We start from the raw sequence: 15708 nt of genomic DNA, 5'->3' as shown, positions 1-15708 counted from the left end.
ACACAGTCAGGTTAACCTTTGCAATCTTACTCAATCTTAAATTATAGGACCAACACAAAATCTATTCTACAGTGTATCCTATCATCAGCTAGCATTAACACAAAGTTAAACGTTCACTCTATGAGTACATGATGTTCAATGATGTAGGAAGAAAAAGGGAGGGTTCACCTTGTATCCATCAAAGACGAAAGCCAGCTCATCAGTACCCAGCTCTACATCCGGCTTACATCCAGGTCTGGCCCAACCCACACGCATGTCACCTCCCGTCACCGCCTCAAACTCAAAGTACCACTTCCCTGTCAGCACCGCATACGTTCTCTCCACACGGAAGAAGCGTATTTTGTCAATGCTCAGTCTCTCCACCACGTGGCCTGCTGGGTAGGAGGACAGCCACAGTATCAACACAGGAAGTCTTCTACTGTTCTATACATCCTAACCATGGATGTCAGCATGGGTTTGTGTGGTAATGATAACTTACCGCCATCCTGGTCGGGAGGTTCGATGTTGTATCCGTATCCAATCAGAGTGCGGATGGCCTCACGGAGGCTGTCCCTGTTGGACTTCTTAGTGCGCTCGTCTAATAAAGAATATGGCACCAGGCGAGGGTTCCTCTTACTCTTCACATCCTGCATTGAGAAAATGCAGGCACAGTTAGATTCACACACACACACACACACACACACACACACACACACACACACACACACACACACACACACACACACACACACACACACACACACACACACACACACACACACACACACACACACACACACACACACACACACACACACACACACGCTCTAGGCCAATGCTTGTTACGACTGCACTGCCAATCCCTAAGGGTCATTGAGTGTTTGATGTTATTACTATGACTCTAAACTCTGTGAATCCTTTCAGCATCATTCCTCACTCTGCAGGAGGTGGTGGAGGTTGTGTTCCATTTCCCATTTGTTGTGGCTTGCATAGAGAGAGAGGGTCATTGTTTTGTCAGTCGTTATAAAAACTTTGTGTGGTACTGTATGAGCTGGGATAGTATGAACCTGCAGTCCTTTCACAAATACTTAACACAGATGACTGTGTGCTTTACCTGCTGAATGCCGTAGGTCCAACCCTGTTTGATCCTGTCCTTGGCCCACACGTTGTGGGCGTTCTCCGCCAGTTTCTCCACCAGGAGCTCCTGACCTGGGGTCACTTTCACGTCAGACAGCTCCAGCGGTGTGGGCTTGTAACCATTCGACATCATGTAGCTTCAATCAAAACAGGACATTATCAAGATGAACCCCTGGACAAAACACACATGTCTAGATGTTTCATATTTCTACTATCCTATACAGAACATGTCTACATATCTAGTATATCATGTATTGGGTTATTGATGTTGACCATTCTCTGTCCATTCCATCCTCTGTTACTCTACAGTACACTTACTTTTTGGGGAGTTTGATCTTCTTCAGGTCCTCTTCAGCGTTGGCGTTGACCTGGACAACATGGCAGCCTAATGCCAGCAGGGTCCTGTGAAGAGACACACATATTAACACTCCCCAACCTGGGGATTAGATCTGTCTATCAGCTTTCTTAGTAAGTGACAGTTTAAGACACTCACATTGCCTTCACACTCTACTAAATACTATAATCAGCAGGCTTAATGTTATGATACTAGGTCTGGTGGGTTTCTGCCCTATTTCCAAATCACACAGACTGGCAATAGAACCAACGTGAAGAGAGAAATGATTTGTTCAATCATGCATGTCCTTGTCCATTATGAAACCTTTAAAGACGTATTAGGGAAGAGTTATTCACTAGGTACAACTATCAGCAGGATCTCATTGCTTTGTCATAGTAAGAGGACAAAGGAGAGATGTGGTGTGATTGCAGAAGGGCGGGGCTGCTCTTTCGGGGCCCACGCTGTCTGTCTCTGTTGTGTCAATGTCACTGTAGATGAACGTTAATCAAAGCAGTCTTTGCCGCCCTCTCGAATCACACACACGCATCACTCACACACACTTCTCTGTCTCGTGAAACTTTCATTTCTCAGTGTTCTCAGTGTGGGCTGTCAGTGGATCAATAGCAGATGTCCTACGGTGATAGGTGGGTGATGTCAGGAACACTGGGGTGTTTCAGGTGCTGAGAGCCCAGCAGGAGAGTGTCGCATCCTGACCGTAGTTTCTTTTTTATGTCTCTATTTTGGTTTGGTCAGGGCGTGAGTTGGGGTGGGCATTCTATGTTTTGTTCTAGGTTTTGTAATTCTATGTGTTTGTCCTGGTATTGTTCCCAATCAGAGGCAGCTGTCAATCGTTGTCTCTGATTGAGAACCATACTTAGGTAGCCTGTTCCCACCTGTGTTTGTGGGTAGTTGCTTTCTGTTTTTGTGTCTGCACCAGACAGAACTGTTTCGGTTGTGCTCTTTGTTGTTTTAGTTCATCAGTGTTCAGTTCCATTAATAAAAGGATGAACACGAACCACGCTCCACATTGGTCCTCACCTTCTTCCACCAACAGCCGTTACAGAGAGAGCCTTTAGTCTACTTCCTGACTGAGCCCCTGGTTCACCCACACCTTCTGTCATATCTCTCTCCTTGTCTTCCTCCTTTTCTCAGTGCGTCTAATATAGTGTTACTTATAATGCAGGACATACTTCAAGGTTTCAGTTGACATCTGCAGGTTGTAATTCTTTTCTGTTTCAGGCAGTTTGGAAAAATCCACAAGGCAGGGGTGATGCCGCTTATTATCGTCCCTTATCTGAGAAACACATAGAAATAATTGTTGGCGTATGAATATTTCAGTTACTGTACATGTATTGAAGAAGAGGGGCAGAAATGCTCCAAAAGAAAAAAACGTATTAAAAAAACACAACAGACAACTATAAGTATAATTTGAATCACAATGAAGGTATTTGTGAATCAACAGAGGAGTAGGTATGTTGTCTCCTTAATTACAGAGAGCTACTGGTGTACTGGAGTGACAACGTGATCTAGTCTAGTGGACATGTTATGAATGTAGTTGGAGGAGCATGTTTTCTTGGAAGATAGAGAGGTGTGAGTCTGCATTACCAAGTCAGTAATTAATTGACTTGCTTTGTTTTACGCCAACTAATCCGTTTGGCTGCTCTCTGCAGCCCAAGCAGTACTACATCCATGTTGACCAAGAAAACATGTACACATACATGGCTATTTGTGTGCTAAATGAACACCAGGCAGCTCTTTTGTGAATAGTACAAGAACTCTCCTGAATGAATGCTTTTATCGAACAGAGTTTCCTGCAGCCTATTACAGTCCATTCAAAGAGGGCTGTGCAACAGGACAAAGAAGTACATGCCATTCTTAATAGCCTCCATATGAGTCACACGTCTTGTTTGAGACCCTTTTTATACTTTCAATGGCCCATCCTGATACAACTATTATAACTATGCTATGCCAAATACTGGACTCAGATTAGGAAGTGTGTCAGGTAGCTCTACCCCATAGCAACCCCGGCAACTACAACGCTCACCTCTTTATTAAGCACTGGAGCTGTGGACTGGAATACAATACCAGTGCTGTCCAGGTACTGTATGAGTTCGGTTCAGCCTGGCTTCAGCACACTGATGCCTCCCTGGTGAAGCTAGCTCTATAGCCGGCCAGGACAATGTCACCTGGCCTGAGCTAACAAGGTCTCGCTAAAATCACATATAAAAGCCGACCTGGTATGTCTGGGGTGCAGAATTCTGTTATAATGAATGAGAGAGAACTTGACCCCGGCGTAATAGATGTCCTCACCCCAAATAAAAGGCTTTATTAAGATGTTGGAACTGAAGGAATGGCTGGCTGTCACAGTGGAGTTTACAAATGGGGAAAGGGTGGATGAAGAGACTGGAGGACTGAGAGAATCATTCAGTAAGACTGAGAGAACAAGAGGGTCTACTCTATACAACTCCATCACATTTGTAATATGGACATAAGAGCTGTGTTGCATATTGTTTCTGATATTGATTGTCTGCACCTTTAAGGGTAGTAAGTAGGGCACAACAGGCCTGTGTTCAGAATGTTTTTACATCTGGGACGTTCAGAATGCTTTTACGTTCTGGGAAGTTCAGAACATTTTTACATTCTGGGACGTTCAGAATGTTTTTACATCTGGGACGTTCAGAACGCTTTTACGTTCTGGGACGTTCGGAACGTTTTTACGTGCTGGGACGTTCAGAACGCTTTTACGTTCTGGGAAGTTCGGAACGTTTTTACGTTCTGGGACGTTCGGAACGTTTTTACGTTCTGGGACGTTCAGAACGCTTTTACGTTCTGGGAAGTTCGGAACGTTTTTACGTTCTGGGAAGTTCGGAACGTTTTTACGTTCTGGGACGTTCGGAACGTTTTTACGTTCTGGGACGTTCAGAACGCTTTTACGTTCTGGGAAGTTCGGAACGTTTTTACGTTCTGGGACGTTCAGAACGCTTTTACGTTCTGGGAAGTTCGGAACGTTTTTACATTCTGGGACGGACGTTCGGAACGTTTTTACATTCTGGGACGGACGTTCAGAACGTTTTTACATTCTGGGACGGACGTTCAGAACGTTTTTACGTTCTGGGACGTTCAGAACGTTTTTACGTTCTGGGAAGTTCGGAACGTTTTTACGTTCTGGGACGGACGTTCAGAATGTTTTTACGTTCTGGGACGTTCAATTAAGGGGAAACGGTGCTGTTCTGAACGACCAGTTGAAAAACATGGAGGGGTTGGATTGTGGGTTGGGGAAAGCTGTCAACATTGCGACTGCCCTTTAAATACGTCACTCACTGCAACAAGCCACACCTCTCCACTCCCACCAAACGGGAGCAAACGTACCTCAAAGTCTGCTCAAGAATGTACAAGAACGTTTTGGAGAAACGTGTCGCTCAGTACAAACCGTCCCACAACATAGCAAACGTTCAAGCGAACTGAACGCACCTCAGGTCACTTTGGCAATCATCTACTCACATGAAACCAAGAAACAGGACTTGATGAATCAAGAGAGAAATAAAAAGACCCCTACAAACAAACTATAATGAAGTCTCTAGAATGAATGGTATGAGGAGCACAATGGGAGAAAGACAGGAGTATTCTTCACTTACCCTCTGTTTGGTTTGTACCGCAAATTATAAAAGACAAAGCAAAATGGTGTACAGGCTTGTTTTGTTGCTTTAATGATGGTAGAACTTGTACGTTTAGTTTAGGGTTAATGCATTTCACATCGATCAATTACAGTATATTAATAATTGTTTAAAACAAACAAAAATGTGCAAGCTGATGTGTACTGTATTTCATAATACAATTGCATTCATGTTTATATTGGCTGAAATTATCAGCTGAGTGATAACCCATCATAGTGTATCATGTCTTTCCTATGTAAGCCAATGACATGGACTGTCCAAAAGGGGTTGCCAGTGCTCTGTGACTCTATTCTCTCCATCAGTGTTAAAGATGTCTCCTACCTTCCCATAAGACCAGCCCAGTTCTATCTTGTTCATGGCCCACAGCTCGTGGATATTCTCAGCCAGTCTGTCCCGGACCTTCTCCAGGTATGGCAGCATGACGATCTGAGAGACAGAGAACGCAAAGAATCTGTGTCGTCGATAAACAGCATCTGTTTGTAGACAGTACAGCAGGCTTATGTCATCAATCATACATGTGTGGATATTTGGAAACCCTTCCTCTGTAGGTATGATTGTACAACATCCTTACAAACATGCAGTATAATCACTGTAACTGTGTTTCAGATGAGCCATGTTGCAGTTAATATGACGCGTTCTGAGCTGAATGCCATACCCCTGTTACCTGGCTAGTCTCCACAGGGGTGGGTATGAAGGAGGCCTGGGACATGAACTGTGTGGTCCCCAGCAGGTCTCGGACCCCCTCCATGTCCCTCTTGTACTCCTTCACTGGCTCCACCTTCACCTTCTCCTTAGGGAGCAGGGCCTCGTAACACGGAGCGTAGCCTGACGGAGGCAGGAACTTGAAGTCGCCATGACGACCGCCCAACAGGAAACGCACCCTAGAGGGAGAGGGGGACTTAGTCAATTAGTGTGTTCAGTATGTGCATGAGCTTGAAAGTGATGAAGAGGGTTGATGGGTTGATTTAGGTGGAGGGGTTAGAGGAGAGGATTAGAGCAGAGCATAGAGCCACCAGCCCAGCTCCAACCGAGCCCCAGCCCAGCTCCAACTGAGCCCAAGCCTAGCTCCAACCCGAGCCCCAGCCTAGCTCCCACCGATCCCAAGCCCAGCTCCAACCGAGCCCCAGCCCAGCTCCCATCGAGCCCCAGCCCAGCTCCAACCGAGCCCCAGCCCAGCTGTAACCAAGCCCCAGCTTCAGCCCAGCTCTAGCCAAGCCCCAGGCCCAGCTCATCTCTAACTGAGCCCCAGCCCATCTCTAACCGAGCCCCAGCTCATCTCTAACCGCGCCCCAGCTGAGCCCAGTAGAACAGAGAGTGACTATGACTTACCCCACACTGAGAATGATGCAGCATTTCAGCCCACTAATCAGCAGCCCTCCTGGGCCCTGTCTGAAATAGCAGCTGAAGTAGTAGTGATGATGACGCATTCACTCCAAGTCCATTCTGAGTGCAGTGCACCAATCAATTATTAACAAGTGTTGCTGCACAGTGACTGGCTGTGCCATGGCATAGCACGGCCAGCAGTTCAGAGCACAGGAAATGTTCAAGCCCCTCAGGGTTCCTTATTTACATGATCTGATGTGGCCTGCATCTCGTGACACACACAGACAAATGCAGAATAACGCTGACAGAATTTCTATAAATATGAGGTTATGTTAATTTTGTTTAACACTTCCGCAAATTTGATTGTGGTAATTGATATACAGTGTAGCTTGCAGCCCTGGGTGGAATTGGATGTGAATGGAAATGTCTGGAACTGTCAAGCGTCACATCTCGGCACAGAGTGAAGTTCAGAATAGTAAAATGCCATTTTGCTGCAAAAACGGAGTCGATCATGAAATCCTGTGAAGCTTGCTGGGGCCTGAAATTTCATTTAGCAGACGTCATTCATATCATCTGAAGTTGCCATGGCAACACAAGTGGGTAAGATGGCCTCTACCTGCATCTGAGCCCTTAAGGTTTAATACAGTATATAGAGGAAATGATGTAGGGAGAGATTAGATGTATTTTCATGCAGACTAGAGGGAAGAGAGGAAGATATTTGAAGAGAGTGCTCTGTAGGTGTGTATACGTGTTCATTCATGTTAATGACATAGGTGTGTGTCTAAGACAAACACATACTTGACGCCAGCAGAGAAGCTGACAACAGGGAAGAAGAGTCCATCGATGTTGAAGTTCTCGAACATGCCCTGTACGGGCTGTCCATTGATCCTGAAGGAGATGCTGGGAGCTCCCAGGTCCAGACAACAGCTCACCACATCCTCAGAGGTCAGGATGTGTTGGTTATTAGAAGCCACCGTCCGGGAGATACGACCTGCAATAAACCACAGTGTCAGCACTTAAATATGACCTACAAGACACACACACATGAACACACACTCTTTGGGCGGAGCAGACCGATTTACCCTGTAGGACACACACACTGTCTAGACACAATCTGGTCTTAGCCCTGGGTTACTTCTCATCATTTATGAATCAGGTGACTTAATTTGGAGCAGCTAGGTTAAGATGAAAGCAAACATCTACTGCGAATACCCACCTGACCAGAGATGAAGTCCGTCAAAGCCGTAAGAGTAGAGGTCGTCCCCCACCCCGTTGCCCCCCCAGCCCTCCCCTCCACCAGGGTAAGGGGCGTAACCCTTGTTGGTGGCCCAGCCCACACGCAGGTGAGAGGGGTCGCTGGTCAAGAAGTGGTCCACCTGGTCAATCGTCAGCTCGTAGTACCACTTCTTATACTGGGCCGAGCCCTCACTCACTCCCAGGAAGATGTTGGGCCTCATGCTGCCAAGTATCAGAGACTCGGATTAGGGTTTAATCATATAATTGTGATTGATGTTTCTTTAGGCACTATGCACAATCCCATCAAACAAACACAGCAAAGAGAAGAATAACCAACACTATCTATCACTCTTATATTACAACCAGTAGCGCATTAATCTAATTATACCGGGCTGGGATTGGATGGCTTGTTACCTTTGGACGTCATTGACCAATCGGGTCTGGAGAAGCAGATCTCTTTTAGGGAGCAGGTGATCGCAGATAAGATTCTGATTGGCTCTTACAGCCACCCCGTTACACACACAGAGGGAGCAGAGCACATCCAGAATCTGCAGGTTGAAGAGAGAAAGGGAGAGAGAGAGGGGGTGAATACAGCAGCTCCCTAATCACTGAGTACAGAATACAGCTCATCTAACCCATTCAAACCCTGAGTGGGAGAGACAGAGAGAGAGAGAGCACTAAGGACTACCAACTCATCCGTAGTCCTTTTTCATGTTGCTATTAGAGGGAGAACCTTTTTATGCAGCTATTAATGCAGCCAGCCATAATTACTGAGAGATGCTAATCAGGGTGAAACCATATCCAGTAATATCATTTTGATGCATGGGGGCCCAACCTGGCTTTACAAAGCAGAGGAATTAAATGGGCAAGGAACGGCAGCCAAGGGCGCCAGGCCAAGACCTGTGCTTTATTATCCACCGCTTCATAAGGGGCCACAGCCAAATGATACATCAACTGTGATTTATGACAAAGGAGATGACAGCCCACTGGAGAGCAGGTTGACGTTTATTGTCATGAATCTTGCCTTGGAGGCAGAACAGACTGATTTTCACTAGATGGGCCAGCTGCAAAGTCAAAATTGTAAAACATTTATGAAAACAAAAATTTGCTTAATTTAATGGTGGACTATGCAGAAATCACTCTGCCATTTTCTGTTGCTAAAATTCGAATAGTTTTTCCTAATTTCAGTTTATGTGACAAAACAAGCAAGTATAGTGTAGAGAATCATTATACCATCTAAACCGCTGTGAAATATATTTTCCATAACCAAAAATATTATATTTTCAGCTGTTTGAAGCTGGAGTACAAAACAGAAAGTAAAACACGCAAAAACTAAACTTAATTACAGGACGCATAGAAATAGAAAATAACAGATAAATCTACCACTTAGACAGGCTTTCAATGAGAATGACAGATCTATAATGCACATTTCTATGTGAATTTGGTCGGGTCGCCAAAACAGTTTGCAGATTTCAAATCAAATCAAACTTGATTTGTCACATGCATGTGTAGACCTTACTGTGAAATGCTTACTTACAAGCCCTTAACCAACAGTGCAGTTCAAAAAAGAGCTAAGAAAATATTTACCAAATAAACTAAAGTAAAAAATAAGAAAAAGTAACACAACAAAATAACAATAACGAGGCTATATACAGGGGGTACCGGTACCGAGGCAATGTGAAGGGTTACAGGTTAGATTTAAGGTTAGTGTTAGCCATTAGGTTTAACAGCATGGTTAAGGTTAGGGTTAGGTTTAAAATCAGTTTTTATTACTTTGTGGCTGTGCCAGTTAGTGACCACTCTGCAAAGCTGCCTCCAGGGCAAGAATCATGACAATAAATGGCAACTCATCAACTCTCTGCAGCCCTGTCAGCACTGGGTGTACTAATAAAACGCAGGCTCATGAGTGAATTACTGTGCTTTATAACTGTTGTGATGGACAAATGTTATCAAAATAACAAACAATGTCTCTACATCCACATGATCATGGTGATATTTGATACAGCTCCTCCTCCGGTTTCAGCTCACTTTGTGGTTGCGTCCATGTTTGTAGAGCAGGGAGATGATGGACTTGATGTGTCCTCTCTGGATGATATTTAGAGCCTCCGGGCTCTCAGTTAGAATGCAGTGGAGAACCTCCAGTATGCCTGCCGTGGCCACAGAGAACAAGGGAACAAGACACGAAAGGACGTTCCTTAAACGCATGCTTCTGGGTGTGACCATACATAGTAAAGCATAACTAAACCCATTCAGGACTCTAAACACCAGATCTGGGGTCTACAGCAGTGTAATCCAACTACACGTCACCTTTTCAACCCTGTCCAGTCAGCATGCAGCCGAAGGAACGGTAGGTCAAGGACAAACAGAGCTTTAAACATGTCATCATCATGGTACCTGAGGAGGACTCGAGTCTCTCCAGCTTGCTGACCAGCCAGTCAAGGTTGTTGGAGAACTGGGTGCAGTTGTTCCTGTTGCCTCGGATCAGCGCCGCTAAAGGACACATGGACAAGAAGGTCACTGGTCAAGGGGAGGAGATACATTCATACACAGTTGGCTGGTTTGAAGAGGATCATGCAAATTGCTGATCTTTGACCTACAGTACAGAAAACCTAGCAACTATAGAAAAACACTACCGAACATTACTGTACATCTTTCACAACATATTAAACCCAAGGAGACATGTTACATAGTTATGAAGATGTCTTTGACCTACAGCCAACAACACTGCCAAAACTTACATCTTTACACAACAACCACGTCACCCAAAACGCACACCTTAAACCACACTCCATGCCAAGGAAAGAGTAGTGTCTTTTTCCTAATCCTCATCCATATTAATTAAGCAGCAGAGTGCAGAGGGAGGGCGTGACATCGGGGGCACAGGAGAGTCGTCCAAGCCAAAAATGACAGGGTCACCCAGTGCAGACAAACAGAGGAGAGGAAGCCTGGCTCCAAAAATCCATTTAGCTGGAACAGGTGCATGAAGGAAGGAATGTGAGATGGGGGACGTGGTCTGCACACTAATGCTCCCCATGAGGAGAAAGCACCATGTAAACACGCTGTGAAGGACACACTCAGAGGGGAACAGAAGGGCTTAGACAGTGACACAGACACTAGAGCTGGGAAGCTTCTGAGACAAAGAAACGCTTCTGTCACTGTGAGGGAATGGCTGTAATGTCCAACTACCATGAACGGTTGGACTGGTCTGTGATTCTGGCAATTTTAGTTCTTAAGTAAGGACATGGATAACAGAGTGACCAAACAACAACCAAATACAATGGTGAGAAGGGATGGTGTGGTTCCTTATGGGGTAAAAAGCCAACTGGTGAGCATGGCACAGTCCAGGCTGGCTAGGAGTGTGTGTTGGACATTCTGTGTGCTGTGGGAGATGTACAGTCAGGAAGAAGCCCGGGAAGCACTTCTCACAGACCTGAAATCTACATGCTATCCTTATCCACTCCCAGCACCCAACTTCAGCCCCTGTGTACTCATAGAGTGAACGTGTAACTTTGTGTTAATGCTAGCTGATGATAGGATACACTGTAGAATAGATTTTGTGTCAGTTACGTTCTGACCTTAGTTCCTTTGTTATCGTCTTTGTTTTAGTGTTGGTCAGGGCGTGAGTTGGGGTGGGCAGTCTATGTTTGTTTTTCTATGTTGGTTTTTGTGTTCGGCCTAGTATGGTTCTCAATCAGAGGCAGGTGTCGTTAGTTGTCTCTGATTGAGAATCATACTTAAGTAGCCTGGGTTTCACTTTTGGTTTGTGGGTGTTTGTTTCCGTGTGAGTGTTTGGGCCACACGGTACTGTTTCCGTTTTGCTAAATTCACGTTGTCATTTACTGTTTAGTGTTCTGAGTTTTAATTAAACATCATCATGAACACCTACCACGCTGCGCTTTGGTCCGATCCTTTCTCCTCCTCAGACGAAGAGGAGGAAATCCGTTACACAGGCTGTGTGTGTGTGTGTGTGTGTGTGTGTGTGTGTGTGTGTGTGTGTGTGTGTGTGTGTGTGTGTGTGTGTGTGTGTGTGTGTGTGTGTGTGTGTGTGTGTGTGTGTGTGTGCTAGAGTGCATGTGTACTGAGGCATCCTTACAGACAGCAAACAGCAGTGTACGTTAGGGAAACACCACCCCAGGGTGCCTAGAGGACCAGAAACAGCTCTGTAAATACCAGCTCAGGTATCCCAAATAATCCCAGCGCAGCAGTGAGACGCAGGCCTGTGGTTGGTAAGAGCAACGCTGGGATGGCCAGGGCTTTAGTGGCAGGCTACAATGCCTCTGGTACCTGTGACTGAATACTGTGTGTGTGTGTGTTTGCGTGCATGTGTGTTGTTTTCACCATTGTAATCTCTCCCTAAACAGTAGTGAAAGGTGAGACTGAGTCTCAATCACCTGTGTATGTAGATCATAGAGTTGTAATCAACATTGTGTGTGTGTGTGTGTTTGTTTGTCTTGGCCTACTGTGACTCTTTATGTCACTGTTACAGTATTGGCGTGATGACTTGTGTATAAGACTCTGTCCTCATTGGAGGACAATTAACTCTTCTATTGTCTCTCTCACCCAGCAGCTCATAGAGCAGGTTGAGGATTTCCTTCCAGGAAGCCCCAGCCTCTGCCCCGGCACACTCCCCAAAGTGGGCTGCACTGTTGTACACGTTGAGACGGTCGATGCAGCAGGACACCAGAGTCAGCATGCCCTGAAACACAGTCGCACCCATCATCACCTGTCAGCTCCTAGGGTGCTTCCAAAATGGTGCCATTATCCCTATATTGTGCACTACTCCCACTGCATGTCTTGGTGATTAATCTAGAATGGTAATAATACTGATCCGCAGAGGTGTTAAAGTCAAAGTCGAGTTGCAAGTCATCATATTTGTGACTCGAGTCTCACTGGAGCCCAAGTCATGTGACTCAAGTCACAAATATGATGACTTGCAACTCGACTTTGACTTTAACACCAATGACTCGTGACTTAACTTGGACTTTTTGACTCGACCTGACTTGATACCCTCCCCAAGCCCAAATATAAAAAATGATGCTATTAAAAAAAGTGTGCAGAACATCAACTCTTCATTTAACGGATTACAGTTTGAATCAGACAGCAGCCAATCAAACTGTGCCAGCTGAGAAAAAGCTGTGCGTGGCAATGCAGAGGAACGTCGGCGGCTGAATTCAGATGGAGCCCTTGGAAAGATGATACCCAAAATTATTATTTTCGGATATAACGACGACGCTGTATCAACAAAAACGCAAACATGCGGGAACAAAATTACAGACGACGACTATATATTTTATAACTTTGTGAGTGTAGCATGTAGGCTAACATAATGTTAAATCAATGAACCTCCACACAGTCAGTCAGTGGAGGAACGTGATCATTGCACCCAAGATTGAGCTACAACTGGCTAGGCATTTGGTTCCCTAAATCCCACTGTAACCACACAGAGTGTGTTTGCGTGTGTTAATGTTGGGTGATTGTGTACAAGCCTACATCGCCCGATTGCGTCCCATAGCGATCCTCGATTGTCGATCACTATGGGGGGGCGTCTTTCTCATGGCCACCCATGAGAAAGACCCCCCCATGTATTTACATGGAAATATAACATTTATTTGGAAAGTAATAAATATATAGATATTTTTAAATGCATTCATGATTTGCATGAATGTAATATACTAAATATTACTCTTCTTAAACATATGAAATGGTATTACATTTGGTGAAGAGCACATTATGACTTGTTTAGGACTCGAAACTCAAAGTTTAGGACTTGAGACTTGACTTGACTTGATACTTGTCGGTCTTGACTTGAGACTTGAGTGCTAAGACTTGAGACTTACTTGTGACTTGTAAAAGAATGACTTGGTCCCACCTCAGACATGCTAAGAGGTATGCAAGCCCAGTGAGAAAGCAAGTTATTTATGTCAGCTGTCAATACTGAAACATTTACCTTATAACCAGGATGTATGGGAGAGTGGGATGGAAAAGGGCAGTTTGGGGATGCTAATAAAATGATGGTGTAGGCTAGGATATAGATGAGTTATAGCAGCATTCCAAGGGCAGGATCCATGGTAATACTAGTTATGTAAACATAACATAAACACAGCATACAGCTATTTTACATTAATTCAACTTATCAATGTATTGCTTGAGGACATAGTGAACCACTGGGGGAAAATAAAATCCATAGCAGCGGCTTTTGTTTGAGTTAGGGAGAGTAGTTGACGTTGAGTATTTGACATTACAGGCACAAGGGAAGGAAGCTGACATTTTATAATTGATAAGAGAAATGTTGGGCCGAGAGGCTTATCAAAAGGCATTGTTGTCACCACAGAAAAACTCAGAGCAAAACTGCTGACAGTTAAAAATAAATGCTCTGAAATACAATGTGCCATTGAAATACTATAGAATCTATTGATTTAGCCTTTAAAAACAGTGTGTATTGCGAACATTGTGTCAACGCCCGGTCCCTACAAAAACCTGACTTTTGACTTTTATTGTCCTCTGCTGCCAACCAACCGCCATGCAGGATTGCGATGCAATACTTCCTGTGTGGATGAACTCACTTCCTGTTTGAAGAGGTTCTGTCGGTTCTTGAGAGAGCGCAGCATGATCTGTTTCTCCTCGTGCTCCAGCTCAGCATCAGGCAGCTGGAAGTAGGTGATGAGGTCGTAGAGAGTCTGGTGGACCTCCTCGATGGGCAGGGCTACTGACGCATGGTTCTTACCCCCCAGACAGTCTAGGTCTCTGGAACAGGAGAAGAGATTATCTTCATCAGATGACTATTAGAAAGTACTCAATTTTTCAGCATCAAAACAACATAATATTATGAGAGCAGCTCATTTATATCACTATATCATTATATAATCAGAAGGTTTCATAATGATGCCATTAGATTTCATAACAACACCAAACTCCAGTATTAGAATATGACTCAAGGAGTGACTGCCATAGTGAACATAATTTGTGCCTTGAGGTTCATCCATGCTGAAATGTTATTTCTCTGTGAGCTAAAAATAGTGCCTACTCTGTCACACAGATTGGGAGGGGTGTGTGGAAAGGTACAGCTCACAAGACGCGATCTGGGTCTGGACAGTGGTGAAAGCCAGTCAGCCATGTGTGAACGACTGACGTCACCGAGGGGGTTTGGGTTTGAGTCACAGTCACAGGCCAGTTTAATACTTGTTCTATCCATTGCGCTCTCTTCCATTCCATTGCGTGGCCTCATGCCATGAGATGTTTATTGTCCTGTTTGGCTAGGGACTGGGTCATTGAGCAAGGCAGGCAGCATGCTGTCTGGGGGCCGTGCTATCCATAGAGGACCCTTCTCACAGGCCATGAGCTCAACTGCTGCTGCGCATTCAAATCTACAGGGCTTTACGCAGACAGCATGAATATTACACTACAGTCAATGATTAGTTATATTTTGGTTGTGTGGTTTAGTAGTGGTGTAGCGGTGAAAATGGTTTAGTGGTGTAGTGGTGATAGTGGTGTAGTGGTGTAGCGGCGATAGTGGTGTAGCGGTGATAGTGGTGTAGTGGTGATAGTGGTGTAAAGGTGATAGTGGTGATAGTGGTGTAGCGGCGATAGTGGTGTAGTCGTGATAGTGGTGATAGTGGTGATAGTGGTGTAGTGGTGATAGTGGTGTAGTGGTGATAGTGGTGTAGTGGTGATAGTGGTGTAGTGGTGATAGTGGTGATAGTGGTGTAGTGGTGATAGCGGTGTAGTGGTGTAGTGGTGATAGTGGTGATAGTGGTGTAGTGGTGATAGTGGTGATAGAGGTGTAGTGGTGATAGTGGTGATAGTGGTGTAGTGGTGATAGTGGTGTAGTGGTGATAGTGGTGATAGTGGTGATAGAGGTGTAGTGGTGATAGTGGTGTAGTGGTGATAGTGGTGTAGTGGTGATAGTGGTGTAGTGGTGATAGTGGTGATAGAGGTGTAGTGGTGGTAGTGGTGATAGTGGTGTAGCGGTGATAGTGGTGTAGCGGTGATAGTGGTGTAGCGGCGATAGAGATGTAGCGGTGATAG

At 45.0% G+C, this 15708-nt stretch overlaps 1 protein-coding gene across 1 annotated transcript in view; it reads right to left on the bottom strand.

Annotated features, from left to right (window-relative positions):
* Nucleotides 1-15708, bottom strand: part of LOC118362454 (ryanodine receptor 3-like) — a 154464-nt gene that overhangs the window by 58137 nt on the left and 80619 nt on the right. Inside the window, exons 13-26 of the mRNA XM_052486186.1 lie at nucleotides 14247-14427; nucleotides 12244-12379; nucleotides 10078-10173; nucleotides 9712-9830; nucleotides 8098-8231; nucleotides 7664-7905; nucleotides 7246-7438; nucleotides 5789-6005; nucleotides 5446-5550; nucleotides 2641-2744; nucleotides 1435-1518; nucleotides 1094-1253; nucleotides 479-626; nucleotides 169-374 (exon numbers count right to left, since the gene is read on the bottom strand). Of these exons, the coding sequence (XP_052342146.1) occupies nucleotides 169-374; nucleotides 479-626; nucleotides 1094-1253; nucleotides 1435-1518; nucleotides 2641-2744; nucleotides 5446-5550; nucleotides 5789-6005; nucleotides 7246-7438; nucleotides 7664-7905; nucleotides 8098-8231; nucleotides 9712-9830; nucleotides 10078-10173; nucleotides 12244-12379; nucleotides 14247-14427 (2125 nt within the window). The remainder of the gene's footprint in view (nucleotides 1-168; nucleotides 375-478; nucleotides 627-1093; nucleotides 1254-1434; nucleotides 1519-2640; nucleotides 2745-5445; nucleotides 5551-5788; nucleotides 6006-7245; nucleotides 7439-7663; nucleotides 7906-8097; nucleotides 8232-9711; nucleotides 9831-10077; nucleotides 10174-12243; nucleotides 12380-14246; nucleotides 14428-15708) is intronic.

The sequence above is a fragment of the Oncorhynchus keta genome, chromosome 29 (assembly GCF_023373465.1).
Source record: "Oncorhynchus keta strain PuntledgeMale-10-30-2019 chromosome 29, Oket_V2, whole genome shotgun sequence".
NCBI lineage: Eukaryota > Metazoa > Chordata > Actinopteri > Salmoniformes > Salmonidae > Oncorhynchus > Oncorhynchus keta.
The sequence above is the reverse complement of the archived record's forward strand: the minus strand, read 5'-3'. Positions and strand labels throughout refer to the sequence as shown.